The following is a 15,357-nucleotide window of genomic DNA, read 5'->3' on the forward strand; positions in this document are numbered from 1 at the left end:
AAGCTGCCTGGGGCATGGAACAGAAGGTTGTTTTGTTTTGTTTTATAAAGCACTACTCCTGATTAATGAAAATGGAAGACATGAGACCAAAAAGTCACCTTCCTGGAGAAAAGTTAAGTCTGCATTCCTCTGTCAATTTCAAATCCCTTCACCCTGACTTTCACATGACTGCCTTCTCTGAAGGCATCTCTGCCAGGTCTGAAGTTGGCCTTATGAAAGAGTATTCCTGGACGAGAAAGCTATTTTACTTCTTTCCCTCCTCGTTTAGAAATACATAATGTTTCAGAAGAAAGACTGCCTAAGAGGATCAGTTTGTGGAGAGGGTCTAAGTACCACTTGGCTGGATGCTGTGTCCAGACTTAGAACCCAGGTTAGGTGAGCTTAGGTTCCTAACAGAGCAGGTGTGATACCTGTTTCACTGGTTTGACCAGAAAGACTTTTATTCCAGAATAGCCCTAAAATACTTTTTTTCTCCTACTGGTACATTAGAGAAAGAGTCTGAGCTAAGAATCATAAACTGCAAGAAGCACCAAATGGGAGAAGAGTTTAAGTTTTCCATCCAAGGAGACTAAGGAAAGTTTAGACTATTTCCCTAAAGTGGAAAAACCTCAGGTCTTTTGGGTTCAGTGTTCATAAATGGGTATGCAACTTAATTTCAATGAAAAAAAACCATAATTTTTTTCTGACTCTTTGCATAGAAGTGTTTTTATGTCCTTATGAGTAGGTCTTCTATAGTATTCTTTAAATGTTTCATATTTTTGTACAAAACCTATGATCACCCCTCTGGCAACAGGGGAAACACCATGTTCCACGATGGTCATCTGGTTGCTCCTCGGGAAGTTCCCGGGGAAGAGATGGTATCTCAGGTGGTCATCTAACTAGTCAGACACTTGCATCTCTTTACCCAGAAAATAAGATCTAGGAACAGAAGATGCTGACAGGCTCCTCCTATCTTGTTGCATAGGGTTCAAGTGCAAGTTAGCTGGCTCCCTGCAGGAGTGAGCACCTATTACAGAAATAAGAGTGTGAGAAGTCCTGGCAAGGCACGCATGGGACTAGTACAAAGCCAAAAGCAATCTAGACTGGGCTGACCACCTTACCCAATCTCCCTCTTTCATTTACCCACTTCCGGTTGCCTCCAGCTTTCTCTCTTTGATGTCTCATCAAGCAAACCAGCTTTCCTCATAATTCTGACTAGATGTACCAAGAACTGCTCCACACAAAGCCTCTTCAGTGTAACCCAAGAAGGAAAAATGGAAAAGGGGCTTTGCGCTGGATGCAACTCCAACACCAAGGACATGATTCCTTACTTGGGGCTTACCCTTCCTTGCCACCACTTCCTGTCCTCATGGCCACCATGTCTACCCTGTACCCTATCACCCAGGAAAGAGGCCCATGGACTTGGCCTGGAGAAGTTCACACTCTGATCTTCTCATGCTGGGCCCAGCACATGAACAGTAGTTCTTGAAAATCTCAGCATTTATTTACTTCTATCGCATGGCAGAGTTCTGTAAATTTTCTAAGAATAGGGCAAAACCCAAAAGACTGGCAATTCCTCTTACAACCTGTTTTGAGTGTAGCAATTCTTATCCAGACTCTCTTAGTTATTACTTTTGTACGTGCTCTAGTGGCCACAGCATTGAACTGCCTGCCTCCTTTACGAACAGAATCTAAATTCTGATAACCCTATTAATGCAACAGATTGTTAACTTATACTAAAATAACAGTGATGAGAGACAGGAAGACCCAACTACCCACACTGCTTCATACATTTTCAAAGTAAAAGCTCATTCTGGCTAGAAAAATAGAATAAGGGCCTCTTTCGATGAAATATTCTATGGAAAAGCTGCTTTAATTTTGAAGTCTCCAACACTGTCCTCAACCTCCTCTTGACCTAGACCCAAAACTACCATACAGCAGGTACTTGGGTCCCTAAAAGACACTCTGGGTTTCACAATTCTGCATCAAGACTAAGATAACAAGGGCTGATGACCATCAAATCTATTTTAGCTGAATTCTGACCGAACAGAAAGGTTGCTGCTTGAGATCTGATAAAAAAGTCTTTCTGTCTGTCTCTTTTTCTCCTGGGAACTTCCTTAGGGGAGTAATTCAATTCTTCAAGTTTCCAAAAGTTTTTAATCCTCAACTTGTCTTTACCCTGCAGCCTATTCTCAGACTCCTATTGATCAAACTATAAAATGTTCTTACCCTTTCAAGAGCCTTTCTAGATGGTGACTCACAGGCCCTCAAGGGGTTTATACCTCGCATTCTTTCATCAAGTCCCAACTGGTTTGATGTAATTCAGAGAAGGGGTGTTACTGAGGTGCTGGGAGGCTTTGCAGAACTCCATCTTCAATGCCAGCACAGGGTTCAATGTGCATATTTGTGTAAAAGACATGTTTTTCACTGAGGCTTTAGATTCACTTAATATAATTTGTTTAAACAAAAAAATTCAGTCCTATTATATTTGTTTTTCCAATACAAGTGGCTCTCAGTGCATACATGATTGCAGTTTGCTTTGTCTCTTATCTGAACTTGTATTTGGTAAGACTAAAGAAATCAATGTCCAGTAAGACTGTTTGTCTCAAAAGGGGCCACAGAAAGGTAATAACAAGTATAGTTTTTGAAGGTGCCTTGTCATCATGGCTGACATGCTATTTTTATGAAACATTAAAAAGACAGTTCGACTGATCAAATTTTGAAGTTATACAAATGTTATGTTCACCACTCAGATCTACAGCAATGTTTTGAAAAAAAATATGTAAATAATACTTGGAAAGAGGCTTTGATTTCGAGTCTCCTCAGGAGCTCTAACAGAAATACAACCATATAATATTTTCCAGTTCACTTTAATAATCATTAATATATGATTAAACTTACCTAAACAGTTAAGTGGAAGGAATATTAACTACCCTTGAGTACAAAATTTTCTCGGTAAGTTAAAAAAGAGGACCAATTTATGGGAAAGGCTTTAAGTAATATGAAGTAGAACCAAAGTCATTTTTTCGTTAGGAAATCAATGATCAAGCCTCAGTTCATGTAAAAGGAATCTGATAAAATACCTAGTGGTACAAGACTGAAATAAAATTGTATCCTAAAAGCTTATCTCTTATGATAAAATACTGCAATGCTATTTATAAAAGAGCTATTTCTGATGCCAATTTGGGGTGCAGGTTCTAGGTAGCAATCCGGCAGGTTTAAGCCATTAGGATACTGAGGCACCTTGCTTCCGATTAGGAATGGCTATGGCCGCTGCAGGAGCAGCAACTGGCCTCGATAAAAGAGCGACTAAACAGAGAAGCAAATGGGGACCTGCTTTGGTTAAATATTAGAGAGGCTGAGGCTTGCATTCCCACTAAAGGAAAAGATGCATTAAACCAAAGTTGTCTGCTCCAGCAATATTTGCCTTCCAGTGCTACTTTCTTTGTTTAAACTGAGAGGATGCAAAGCAAGCTATATTGATCAATGTTAGCGTAAGAAGGGAACCAACAGGGTTTTAGCAGGGGGAAAAACACAAATGTCCCCATAAGATTGCAGTTTCGGATTAGACCTTTGCAGTCGTGTGCTGTGAGAAAGCAATATCACTCTAGAATTACATCAGCTTTGCAGTGACTTGTTGAGAGAGGCTTATATAAATGGAGTTCATACCTATTCATTATCAAGGTTGGAAAGTTTTGGCAGCACACTTCAGAGTCCATGTACATGTTGATCATCGAGGTTGCCATGGTGAATGTGAAGGAGTCAACTCAAGTTCAGTGAAAACGAGAGAGTGAAATTGCCCGCTTTTTATATCCATGCAAATTCTCAAATGTTAAGACGTAAACTAATCACCCAACCTTCAGATTTGTTTCCAAGTTGCATAGATACAAAAACAATCTTATAAATACAAAAAAAACCTAAAGCACTTTTTCATACTTCAAATGCACTTGAGTTAACAATCTGTCATAGTCAAATATTAATATGAATGAATTACTTCCTTCATTCAGAAATGCACTACATTTTTGCCAAGTAATTATTATTTCAAGGATGAATGAAGACTAGGTAAATTTAAGGGAGATAGAGCATGAAATATAAAAGGTTTCTAAATTCAGGGAAGACAACATCCACAGGCTTGACTTCCAAAAAAGAAATGCCCAAGAGCTATTTCACATGCTTATCGGTTACTATCTAGCCACATCCAACACTATTAAAGATATTCCTACTTTGAGAAAAAAAGGAGTAATGACTTGAGGTTAAGCACCCTGACTTTGGACAAGGGATGAATACAAAAGGTGAGAAACACATTCCCTACAGTGAAGGAGCATATAGTCCCCTAGAGGCAATGAAGAGTGGCAGAGACAGTCATGCCCACCAAACAGTCCATGTACCCCACTACACTGTCTACCTCCCCCTTGTAGCTGAGGCTGTTTAAGTAGCTTTCACCAATACACTATGATTAAAAAAAAAAAAAAAAAGTGTTATTCACTTCAGTCTAGGGATTTTAAGAGCAGCTACCCAGAAAGCCATGTGTTGAATTTGAAGAGTCACAAAATGGAACCAGCTTGGATCCCTAAGCCATTACTTAGAAGGGAGCTCCCTTGGAGGGCCATGGAACCCACAGCCAATAGTGCGTGTGTGAAAAATAAAGGTTTATGTATTAAAGCCAGTGGGATCTGAAGGGCTTTAGGGGTGTTTTTGTTACCTAACATTGGCAAATATATAAAACCTACACACAAACTAATTAGAGAACAATTTAATTCACAAGACTGTTGGGTGGCCAAGGTGAGGGAAAATGATTGGCAAAGGGTTTGGAGAGGAAGTAAAGGAAGAGTAGATTTTGAACTGTCAGGAGAAAAGGGAGTGTATTTCAAGGAGGGGAAATAGTAAGAGCCAAGCAAGAATTCTAAAAATGGGATTGACTGAATCAGGGAGTATATTTCCCCAGAAATTGAGGTATTTTTGTCATCAGGTGTTCTGTGAGCTAGTTCTCTTTCTTGCTACTTCATAACCTAACCTAGGCTCCCCTGTCAAAAGCCTGACGGTTGATACTCGGCATGAGCCTTTCTTTGCATAAATACCAGAAAGGAATCGCAAAGAGTCTGCCAAGTCTTCCATCTTTCATTCTTAAAGTACCAGCCAGGGATTTAGATAAGGTTTTTATTTCACTTATTCTACATCCAGTCAGGCTCTGGTCTCTACAAGGGCAGAATGAAAACCTGTCCAATCTCCCACAGCCTGCCTCCTGCTTCTGGTTCTAACACTACAGTGATCCTCAGAGCCCAGAAACCCTGGTGCTACACTTCTACTCATTAATCTATCCCCATCTGTTTGTCAGTCTGTCCACTCACTCATCCATCTACCAGGGCTTCCCAGAGGTCAGAGCATCAGTTAAATATGGTTCTTATCAGTGAGAGGCTCCAGTATAATTGAAGTTTGGACATTATACTGTAAGGAATGGACGGTACAGGGAGCAGAATTCCACAATCAGAATTGACTTTAATAAAGATCATGTTGGAAATCATATAGAAAGAGTATAATTAACAGCAAGAGTTAGGAGGCTTTTGTAGTTGTCCAAACAAGTGACACTGAGATTTTTTTTAAAAAATCTATAGCAATATTGTATCAGTGGATTCTAGAGAGCCTTAGGAGGAGAAGTAAGAACAACAGGTAAGTGAATGAAGATGAGAGAGGTGGGTAAATAAAGGCTGACACCAAGGTTCAGGTGAGCGTATGGATGTTGGATCTTTAAGACAAGGAGTAGGCGGAGGAAGTTTGCGTTAGTGACTAATGAAGCTGGTTTTAGATAAGTGAAATTTGAGGTCACTGCAGGACACCTGGGAAGGGATATGTGAGAAGAAGACAGACATTTTGAATCCAGAGTTCAAGAGAAAAGCCTTACGTGGAACTGGTGACTTATCTACCTGGGTGTAGGTTATAGCTAATGCCAGGGAAATTAATCTGGTATCCAAAGGATGGCATGGGGGATGTGATAGGATGTGAAGGAATGTGTCAAGGAGAATAGTTAACAGTGCCAAATAAAAGAGAAAGGTCAAGTTAGGTGAGGCCTGGAATGTGACGACCAGTACATTTGGCAATTAGAAGGCAGAATGGAAGATTCTCTCACCTTATTTAGCCCCTGGGTCACTGTGTCATTTTGTTCAACTAGTCTCTCTTCTCTGCCTGGACCAATGTTGAGTGAAAATGGCATGCTCCACTTTCTGGAACTGTCTTCCAACCCAACTACCCAATGTTTATAATGTAACCAATTCTACTAGGCACTGCTTTCTGGACCACAGGTAGACTCCTGACTCATTCTGAGTTGATCAGAATCTCTCTTCGTTTCCTGAGAATATAGTTAGACTATGTTAAGCAATAGAGCAACAGAGCTCTGTAAAGTTGAGGTCAATCTCAAGTCACCTATGATATAATTTTATGTGGGAACCTGGGTTATGTAAGCATTTGAGTTTGCCTTAATTCAATACTCTTCACTTGCTTTAAATTTAGCTGTTAAATTTAGTTGATCCCACCCCCCAAGTCAAGTTCTCCAAAATGATGTCATACTCTCCTCCAGAAAGAGCCCCATCCAAGTGAACTATGTCTGCAGCCCTTGAGACGTTCTGTCCTTCCTCCTGCCCTCCTCCCTACATCCCCACTTCCCCAAGGGTCATACCAGTCATGGGAAAAGACACTCTGAACTAGTGCAAGCAGCTCTTGCTGCATCCCGCTGCTGGACTGTGGGAAACTTCAGCCAGTGTTGGTTCTGTGCTGGCTGGGAAACACCCACAAAGTCTAGCTTGCCCGTGTCCTCCAAACTCTGCCTGTTCTACCATGCTCACATCAGACCTATGAGGCTCAAGCTCACGCTCTATCCATGGCTGCTACCCACAGCAGTGCGGGAAGCAGAGAAGTTCAAGGTCAGGATGTCATAACTTCCAGCTTTAAGAGGGCATCTGGTCTGGCAGTGTTTTTTGGTTTTTTTTTTTTTTTTTTTTTTTTAGGAAAACCCATCATGGGAAAATTAACCCACGCTCATTCCAACTCCTTTTGGGGAGAAGAAAGAAAAGAAAAGAAAGAAAAGATAAAAGAAAGAAAGAAAGAAAGAAAAGAAAGAAAGGAAAGAAAAGAAAAGAAAAGAAAGAAAAGAAAAAAAGAAAGAAAAAGAAAAAAAAGTAAAGAAAGAAAGAAAAGAAAGAAAAAAAGAAAAGAAAGAAAGAAAAAGAAAAAAGAAGAGGAAAAATCCATCCAATCCCCACAAGCCTGTTCCCAGGGCCCGACACCCTGGAAGGCCAGCCTGGCTGGGCCCCCATGTGCCGGTGGACAGCAATAGTACCCACTGCCTCTGTTCTAATATTTAAAAAACAGGCTCCAATTTGAGCCCAACATTGTATCACAAGGGGTCTTTAGAGTGGCCCTCCAGGAGCCAGCTGAATTGAAACAAATGGAAAAGAAAACAAAATGGAGTTTTCCAGAACTGTGGGGGACCAGATAGGTGCTGTCATAGACGCTGGGCTCCCCAGGTCTTATCCATGAGTGGATGGATGAAAGGTGCAGATGTGTACCCCCAGAACGCCCCAGGTGCTGACAGCTATAAAAGATGCCTCTTCACTTAGGATAAGCAAGGCTTTACTCAGAAGGACTGCCCAGCAAATCCTCATCTGGAGGCAAACAGGGAAGCCTCCTGGATAGGTCCTTACCACCTCATACCACTAATTAACGGACCGTGAGCATTCAATGCCATCAGTCTCTTAAAATCTTGGGCAGGAAAGGACAGAGAGAGAGAGAATAAGACATGGATGCATAAAACAGGAGAATGGAGGACAACATTGGATGCAAGGCAGAAAAGCAAGAGAGCGAGAGAATTATGTTTAAAACTCCAAGAAGTAAATTTAGCCAGAGGCTTAAAAAATTTTTTCCTGCTTTATAGTGAATTCTGTAACAAAGTTTAGAGAATGATGCTACCTTTTAATAAATGATATCTGTATAAGTAAGCATTACCTAAAATCTGCAGGGCATAACAGCCTTATTTTCATACTTTTAGGACTCAGTTTCCTCACCTTAAAATAAGAGATCCTAGAACTGAAGGTGTCTAAATCTTCCAGCTCTGAGACATTCCATGGGGAAAGGGGCAGGCATGGTCCCAGGGAGAGCTGAATTTCTCACACCACTTCAAAGCATTGAAACCTAAGCATACTTGGTAGTTACTAATTGAATTGAATTCAGAAGTGTTCTTGCTAAAAAAAAAAAAAAAAAAAAAAGGAACTCTCTTTCTCAGAGAAAACCAAATGCATGATTTTACTCCGGGTGTTTAAGAGGGTTAGGCACTATGCATTTAAGACATTTCCATAGATCCTCACAGCTAGTTCGCAGGACTGGGACAGAACTCGGGGGTTAAGAACAAACTCAGGAGCTGGACTGCCTGGATTTGCATATTCACTCTCTTGATTAAGCAACTGAGGCAAGTTATTTCTCTGTGCCTTAGTTTCTCATATGTAAGACAAGAATAGCAGTAATTCCAACTTTAAAAGATTCATACAGGACTAAGTGAGTTGATAGCAGTAACATACTTAGAACAGTACCTGGCACTTTGTATTTATTTAAAAAATATATAAACTTAAAGACTAGGTGTCATTACTATGCCTATCTTAAAAGGGAAAAAAAAACCTAAGACTTACGAAGGTTAAGTAACTGGTTCCAAAGTCACCCAGTGAGTAAGCTGAGGAGAGGGATTCAAACCAGACCAAGACTCCAGACCTTGTGGGCTTTCCTGCCATCACACACAGTCTCCCAATCCAGAGTTACTCACTGAAGGCCGGGGGATACTGGAATTATGACTCGGGGGATGCACCGCTTTTTTATCGCTTGACCAGGAATTCCCAACTGTTTCCTGTTGACTTTTTTTTTTTCAAGTGAAAGTTAAAAATGTAAAGTCCTTTAGCATCATTCATTTATATCACTTCAAAGTTTGGTGCTATTTCTTCTATCCACACTTGCTCCATATCATAAAACAACAGCAAAGATACAGATTAAGCCCATCCCTTTTCAAAACAAAACCAAACCAAAAACCAAAAAAACAAAAACAGACTTCTCATCATAGCACCTTGGATTAAAACACTGAATTTTTATTGTGCCCAGGCACTGTGCTAAGCATCAACATTGCTTCATTTGATCCTCATGATAATCCTCTAATTTCCATTTTCTAGACGAATAAACAAAACCTCAGAATGCTTAAGTAACACCCTCAAGCTCCCATAGCTGGCAAAGGGCAGAAGGAGATTTTCCACCATTTCTGCTTGACTCTCAACTGCTCTCCTGCACTCTTCCAGTAGAATGCAAGAACCAGGCCAACTATGAGATCACTTCACATTCCTCACAGACTGAAACTCCTAAGACAGGGCTGGGGGGGGGGGGTGGAGGGGCTTTATAAAAATACATTAGCCTACTACGAACACCTAACATGTTAGTTGTCCCCAAAGAGATTAAAGGATGCGGCGAATAAAGACAGAACCACCAAAATTTAAATGATAAGCCGCATCAGGTGCACAACCGAAGAATAACAATAATAACATATAACATTTCTATTTTACAACGTTGTCAACTGTTTCCGACCTTCAGAAACCTTAGTGGGTGCTAATCTTGTCTCCTTGTCTCAGCAGACTTGGAGTCAATTGCATGAACACTCTGACTCCCATCAGAAAACGGGAAGCACTGCCCTGAGGACTGAACGAGTTTGTGCAAGAAGGGCCTGGCAGAGGGCCCGGTGCGGGTACTCAACCAACCCGGGATGCTTCTCCTTGTGGCTGCCCATGCCTGGCATGGAGAGAGCTCATGGCTCATGGGAACCTTAAAAAACATCTACCAAAGGAGCTGAGTGAGAGGAATGTGCTGTGATCCCAGTCGTCTAATGGGATTCACACCTTTTCTACAACTGCCCATTTTCTGAACTCAGCTCTGAAATGAGCTATTATTCTGTTTCACTCTTCTTCATATTATCCAAAATAATTCAATGTCCACCTTTTCCTTTGGGAAAAATCAAAGGTTGACTTAGCCACCTTTTGAACTCAAGCTGTTAAAGATCCCTTTCTTCTGTTCAAAAAGTTCTACTGATTTTGAAAGGTCTTATTGATAAAACACAAGAGAAACTCAGGGGAAAAGGACAAAGAGAAAGAAGAAGAAAGACAAAGTATAAAGAGGCCAGAAAAGAAAGAAAGGAAGAGAGCCCAAGAGGAGCAGAGAGAAGCAAAAGACTATTGAATGCATAATCGCCAACAGTCTTAGCAACCGGCTCATGTAACAGTCATGGAGCCTTATTTTTAAAAACCAAGGGGAAAATATTTACATAAAATCCAAAGGATATATGCTCTCTGTTAAATGCTGCAAAATGACAATGTATTCAATTCACTAATTCATGAATTAGTCTGTGTGATGTTTACTTCTGGCATCATTAGCATTTCTGAGCTGAATATTTAAGAGAACAAGGGAGAAATTTAAGGACTAAAGATAGAAGTGAAAAATTAATTTTTTTTTCGGTTTTGTTTTTGTTTCTCCATTTGCGTGTTTTGGCTTATATTCATACAGCATTAGTGAGACTCAGGGGCCAGGCTGAATGAAATGGGTGGCCGGAAACCTTCCAAGCCCCCCTTGAAGGCCTCTGCCTCCCAGGTACGTATAAAAGTCACAGGAATTTAGAACAATTTTTTAATTGTCCTTATAAATGATAGTTTCAAAAGCAGATATGTCACAATAAACACATATTAAGAGTAAATTAGGCCTTAATGATGTTTATCAAGTTTTATGTCCTAATTAAAAGCAGAATCACAACAATAAACATGACTTACCAGCAGAATTAACTCTGCCACAATTGTCTACTCTTCCCAAACATTCTTTGTGTGCTCTCGCGCCACACTTAAAACATAAATAGCCTTGATAAAATGTTCCTCTGAAAGGTAAAATTAGAGAGTGATATGTTAAAAGCTGCTAAATGCTGCCTCTATGAAATCATGAGCACGAGAAAAAAAACAAGGGAACACAGTGCTCTGCAAAGTCTTCTCAGCAGAAGGAGAGGGCCTCCTGGGGTTCGGAAGGAAGCGTCCAGGTACAAGGCTGAGGAAAGATCTGTTGGCTCAAAACTGTTAAGGCAATTTCCCTACTTCACAACATTTTGGCTGGGACATTAAAAAAGTCTGAAACACACAGCAATTATAGCAGCTCCTTTAAACTGAAAAACAGGACCAAGCAAGCTTACCTCAGAAGCATCTGGCAGACTTTGCAGGATGTAACCCGATTGAAGGTGTGCATCTTGAACTCATGGAAATTGGAGTCTGCGTAGTCTGGCCTTATGTTTGATCTAGAAAAAGGAAAAAACAACAAAAAAAAGTAACTTCCTAAAGAAAGTTTCACAACAAAATAGCAGTCATCTAAAACCTAAATTCATCAACATTACACTGGGTAGAGATCTGATTCAAGAAAAAGGCTATTAAATATGCAATGTTTTCTAAGCCAAAAGTAGGCTTTGCATTAAAATATGCACCAAAATCTGGTTGTGTGCAAAGCAGCAACATGTAAGGATTTAAGCAAACTAATCCTCCTCAGAATTGAGGGTTCCCAGAGAACTCTACAGAATGGCCACATAGGTCACCCTGCCAGGAAAAACACAAAAATCTGCTGGATATTCATGCTGTGTGATTGTTTCTCTAGCCACATCACTGAAATACAAACTAGATGGGGAGGGCAGGAGCGGGGGGGGAAGAGGGTGCTTCACTCCCACAGAGGCCATCTCTAAATAGGTATGTGGATGATGTAATGATCTGTAAAAGTGAATAGTTTTATAAAAAGTTTTGAAATAAAACATCAGTCAGATCATCAAAAACTTCCTCCTTAACAATTTGCTTTCCTTGTAATCCAAATTAAAAAAATCAACAAAACTGTTATGTTTTATATTTTATTCTTATTACCTGCATACGCAAAACAATGTATGAAGCATACCACAACTACCATAACTGATGTCAGACAAAAAAAAAAAAAAAAAAACAACACAACCAAAGTAACTTTGTGCCAAGGCTGTGACAACCACACAATGTCCGTGACTCTGTTTAACCTTCACACCAATCCCAACGACTCAGCACTCATCATATCAGTAACTTACAAACAAGGAAACTGAGGCTAATACTAAAGTAAGGGAAATGGCAGAGTCGGGCACTCCAATCCAGGTCTGTTCTCTTTGCCCCTGAAGCTTGGGTGCAAAGAGGAATTCAACAATATTCACCTTAATATAATTAGATTGTTGGAAACAGTCAATTTAGCCATTTCCAGAGGAGTTTTTTTTACAGTATTTGTAATTTATCTACATCACAGAAGAAAGCAGAAAAATTAGAAAGGGACTAAAAAAACAGATACAAATCGGAGGTATACCAGGAAAGCGAAGATGATGCTCTCCGACATGTTACAAGCAATTTCAGAGTGTGTAGGAAAAGTCTGAGATACTGATGAGCTAGGAGTTCCCCTTTTATAGAATACAGCAACTCTCAACCACACAGAGCCTTGGTGTAATGAAGCATAACACAGGCGGGCGACCAGGCATCAATCTGAGGTACCAGGAGAAGCCTTATGAAAAAACATTCACAAAGGCAATTGGAGTAGCAGGCAGTGATGCAGAAGTGTCAGCGAGGTCAGCCTTCCAATCCATCTGCTGAATATGAGCATGCTAAAAATGAAATCAAATATTGGTGCCATCTGGGATTTCTCTGCTCCGTGCTTCGGGTGACCTCACTTTTTAGGAAAATGTTCTGCTGCGTGCTGAAAAGCATGGCCATTTCCATAGTGGTATTTTTGTGTTCCTGATTAAAAATTATAGCTCTTTGTGAATAGAGAAGTAGAGAAAAGGTAAGGATCTAAAAGCAAAACTCTCTTCACAAGAATCTTGAGTCCATAAAGCCATGCCTTGGAAAGAGCATCAAACCCCATTTCCTTAGCTGGGGAGGCCTGTTGTTCATTTTTCTCTGAACATCAAGGTGCTAGAGTCACACATGGATTGTCAAATAACAGCTTAAGTCCTGGGAACTTGAAGAATTTATCAGCCTGGAGTTGTAGACTAAAAGTAGTTCTCCTTCAGAAATGTAAATGGGTCCCAAAGAAGAATTTAATTAATTTTAGAAGCTTGCCTGGGACGGAGGTGTAATATCTTTCTCTAAGGGTCAACTTAAGTGATAGACACACAGATAACCAGTCTTTCGACCATCAGTCACTTTCACCAACTAGGAATGAGCTGACTTTTTAGAAGACAAAAAGCTGAGAGGAGAATCACACTAAGGAGGTTAAAAAAAAAAAAAAAAGAAAAAAAAGAAAAAAAATTCTGAAAATATTGTTAATGGTAGTTGCCATAAGTGAAATGAGCCTCAAAATGGTAGAGTAGAATGGTAGGGAAGAAATGTTGGAATTAAAAAAAAAAAAACAAAAAAAAAAACTATAACTGCATATTATTTTTTAAATTTAAAATTAAACACTAAAGAATAAAAGTTAACTCTATGACCCAGGAACTGCTACTGGGACACTATAGAACACAAAAGTATAGTTGAGGGCAGGAATCTGAAATTAGACCACCTGGGCTTAAATCCTAACTTGGAAGTCACTAACAGCGTGACCCCGGGCCAGTTAGTAAGCATAAGGCAGGAATACTCATAAAATCAAATTCATAAAGTGAGGTAATGTATGTAAAGTGCTTAGGACTTTGCCTAGCCCAGAGTTAGTGTTCAATAAACACTGGCTACCATTTACAAATTGCTGATTCCAAATCCACAAAATAATGATGTAATCAGAACAGTGCTTTATAAGTTGTAAGAATCCCTTGGTAGTTTGGGAACTAGTTCCCAGAGGATTCCCATTCTCCTGAGAATTTCATGCAGGAAGCCTGTTATATGCTCAGTGTCCTTTGGACCAGGAATCCATAGATAATGATTTAAGCATAAGAAACAGGGTTGCACAGGAGAATACATGTATGCAAAAGTCCAGGGAATTAGATGAAATCATATCAAGTGCCAAATGAAGAGAGGTGTCAACACACATGGACTACAGCCTTTGGGGAGGCAAAAACCGAAGACAGTAAGTTGCCTGGATGGGAAGAGCTGGAAAGGTAGATTGGAATAGAAAAATATGGAGAAATATCAGAGTTATAGGCGAGTAACACAAGGACAAAAATGACTAAAAGTGGCATTTATTGCACACTTGTAATGCACCAGGCATATTAATAGGCTCTTCATATATTTTTTCACATTTACTTCTCACAACAAACCTAGAAGGCAGAGTCATTCATTCATTTCATATTAAGTACCTACCATATACACAGATTCTAAGGCCTAAACAGAAAGAAGGATCCCTCAGCCAGAGCCCATGAGTAAAAAGGGAGATGAAAGATATGAGGTAGGAGAGGTTGGTAGGAGCCAAGGAAAGAGGTGAGATCTTACACAAGGATTAATATCACATTTAGTTGACCAAAAAAAAAAAAAAAAAAAAAAATCTCTGTGGCCACTAGAGAAAGCATTCCTTGTAGTGAAGCAAGAGTAAACACAGCAAGACCATATGGGACTGGGTTATCTATAGATGAGAACTGAGGGTCAAATATAGATTAGCTCACTTGCTCAGTCACGCAGCTCTATAGACACAGAGGATTCCATTTAAGGAATCTGTTTTGATATATGACAGTTTACTTGTGAGAACTTGAATGGAATCTTGTAGCTTTCTCAGGAAAATGTTCCCATTTCTTGTGCTTCATATAGGGCCCATTAGTAATACAATTAATCAATCAAATATTTATAAGGCAAAGTATGCTAATGCTCTTACATCTCCTTTTAACTTTACACATTCTCCTTAGATTCTTGCCTCTTCTCACCTGGTTTCATGTTTGCACTATGCTGAGGACCATGTGTCTCCCCTTAGCCTTGGCCCCTTCTCCATTCTCTGGATCTGCATGCCCAGGGGCTCCACAGGCGTCTCAAATGCAGCACATACAAAACTCAGCTCCACACCTTTCCTAACAGACTATGACCAAATTCTGATTTCAATCCGTCAACATTCACTCTATCTTCTAGCCTGGAGACTTGAGAGGTGCAATGAATTTTTCCCTCTCCCTCATACCTTCTACATACTCATTTTCCCTTAATCCATTCTCTGTTCCAATTTCTCCTTTCCTGAAACCATAACAAATTTCTGTTGATTCAACCTTAAAAATACCTCTTCAAAAATTCAGGTTCCATTCTCTTTCCTTACTACCTAATTCAATCCCTCAGTATCTCTCAACTAAATTGTTACAATGGCCTTCTAAATCATTCTGTCTTCTACTTTCTTTCCCTACTTAAGGCCATCTTCCATACTATTCCCAGAATTACC

At 39.9% G+C, this 15,357-nt stretch overlaps 1 protein-coding gene across 2 annotated transcripts in view; it reads right to left on the reverse strand.

Moving 5' to 3' along the window:
• VAV3 (vav guanine nucleotide exchange factor 3) overlaps positions 1-15,357 on the reverse strand; it is a 356,625-nt gene that overhangs the window by 117,586 nt on the left and 223,682 nt on the right. For both annotated transcript variants that reach the window (XM_027620157.2, XM_027620165.2), the window contains exons 16-17: positions 11,222-11,323; positions 10,815-10,915 (exon numbers count right to left, since the gene is read on the reverse strand). In XM_027620157.2, coding sequence (XP_027475958.1) covers positions 10,815-10,915; positions 11,222-11,323 — 203 coding nt within the window. The remainder of the gene's footprint in view (positions 1-10,814; positions 10,916-11,221; positions 11,324-15,357) is intronic.

Source organism: Zalophus californianus, chromosome 4 (assembly GCF_009762305.2).
Source record: "Zalophus californianus isolate mZalCal1 chromosome 4, mZalCal1.pri.v2, whole genome shotgun sequence".
NCBI lineage: Eukaryota > Metazoa > Chordata > Mammalia > Carnivora > Otariidae > Zalophus > Zalophus californianus.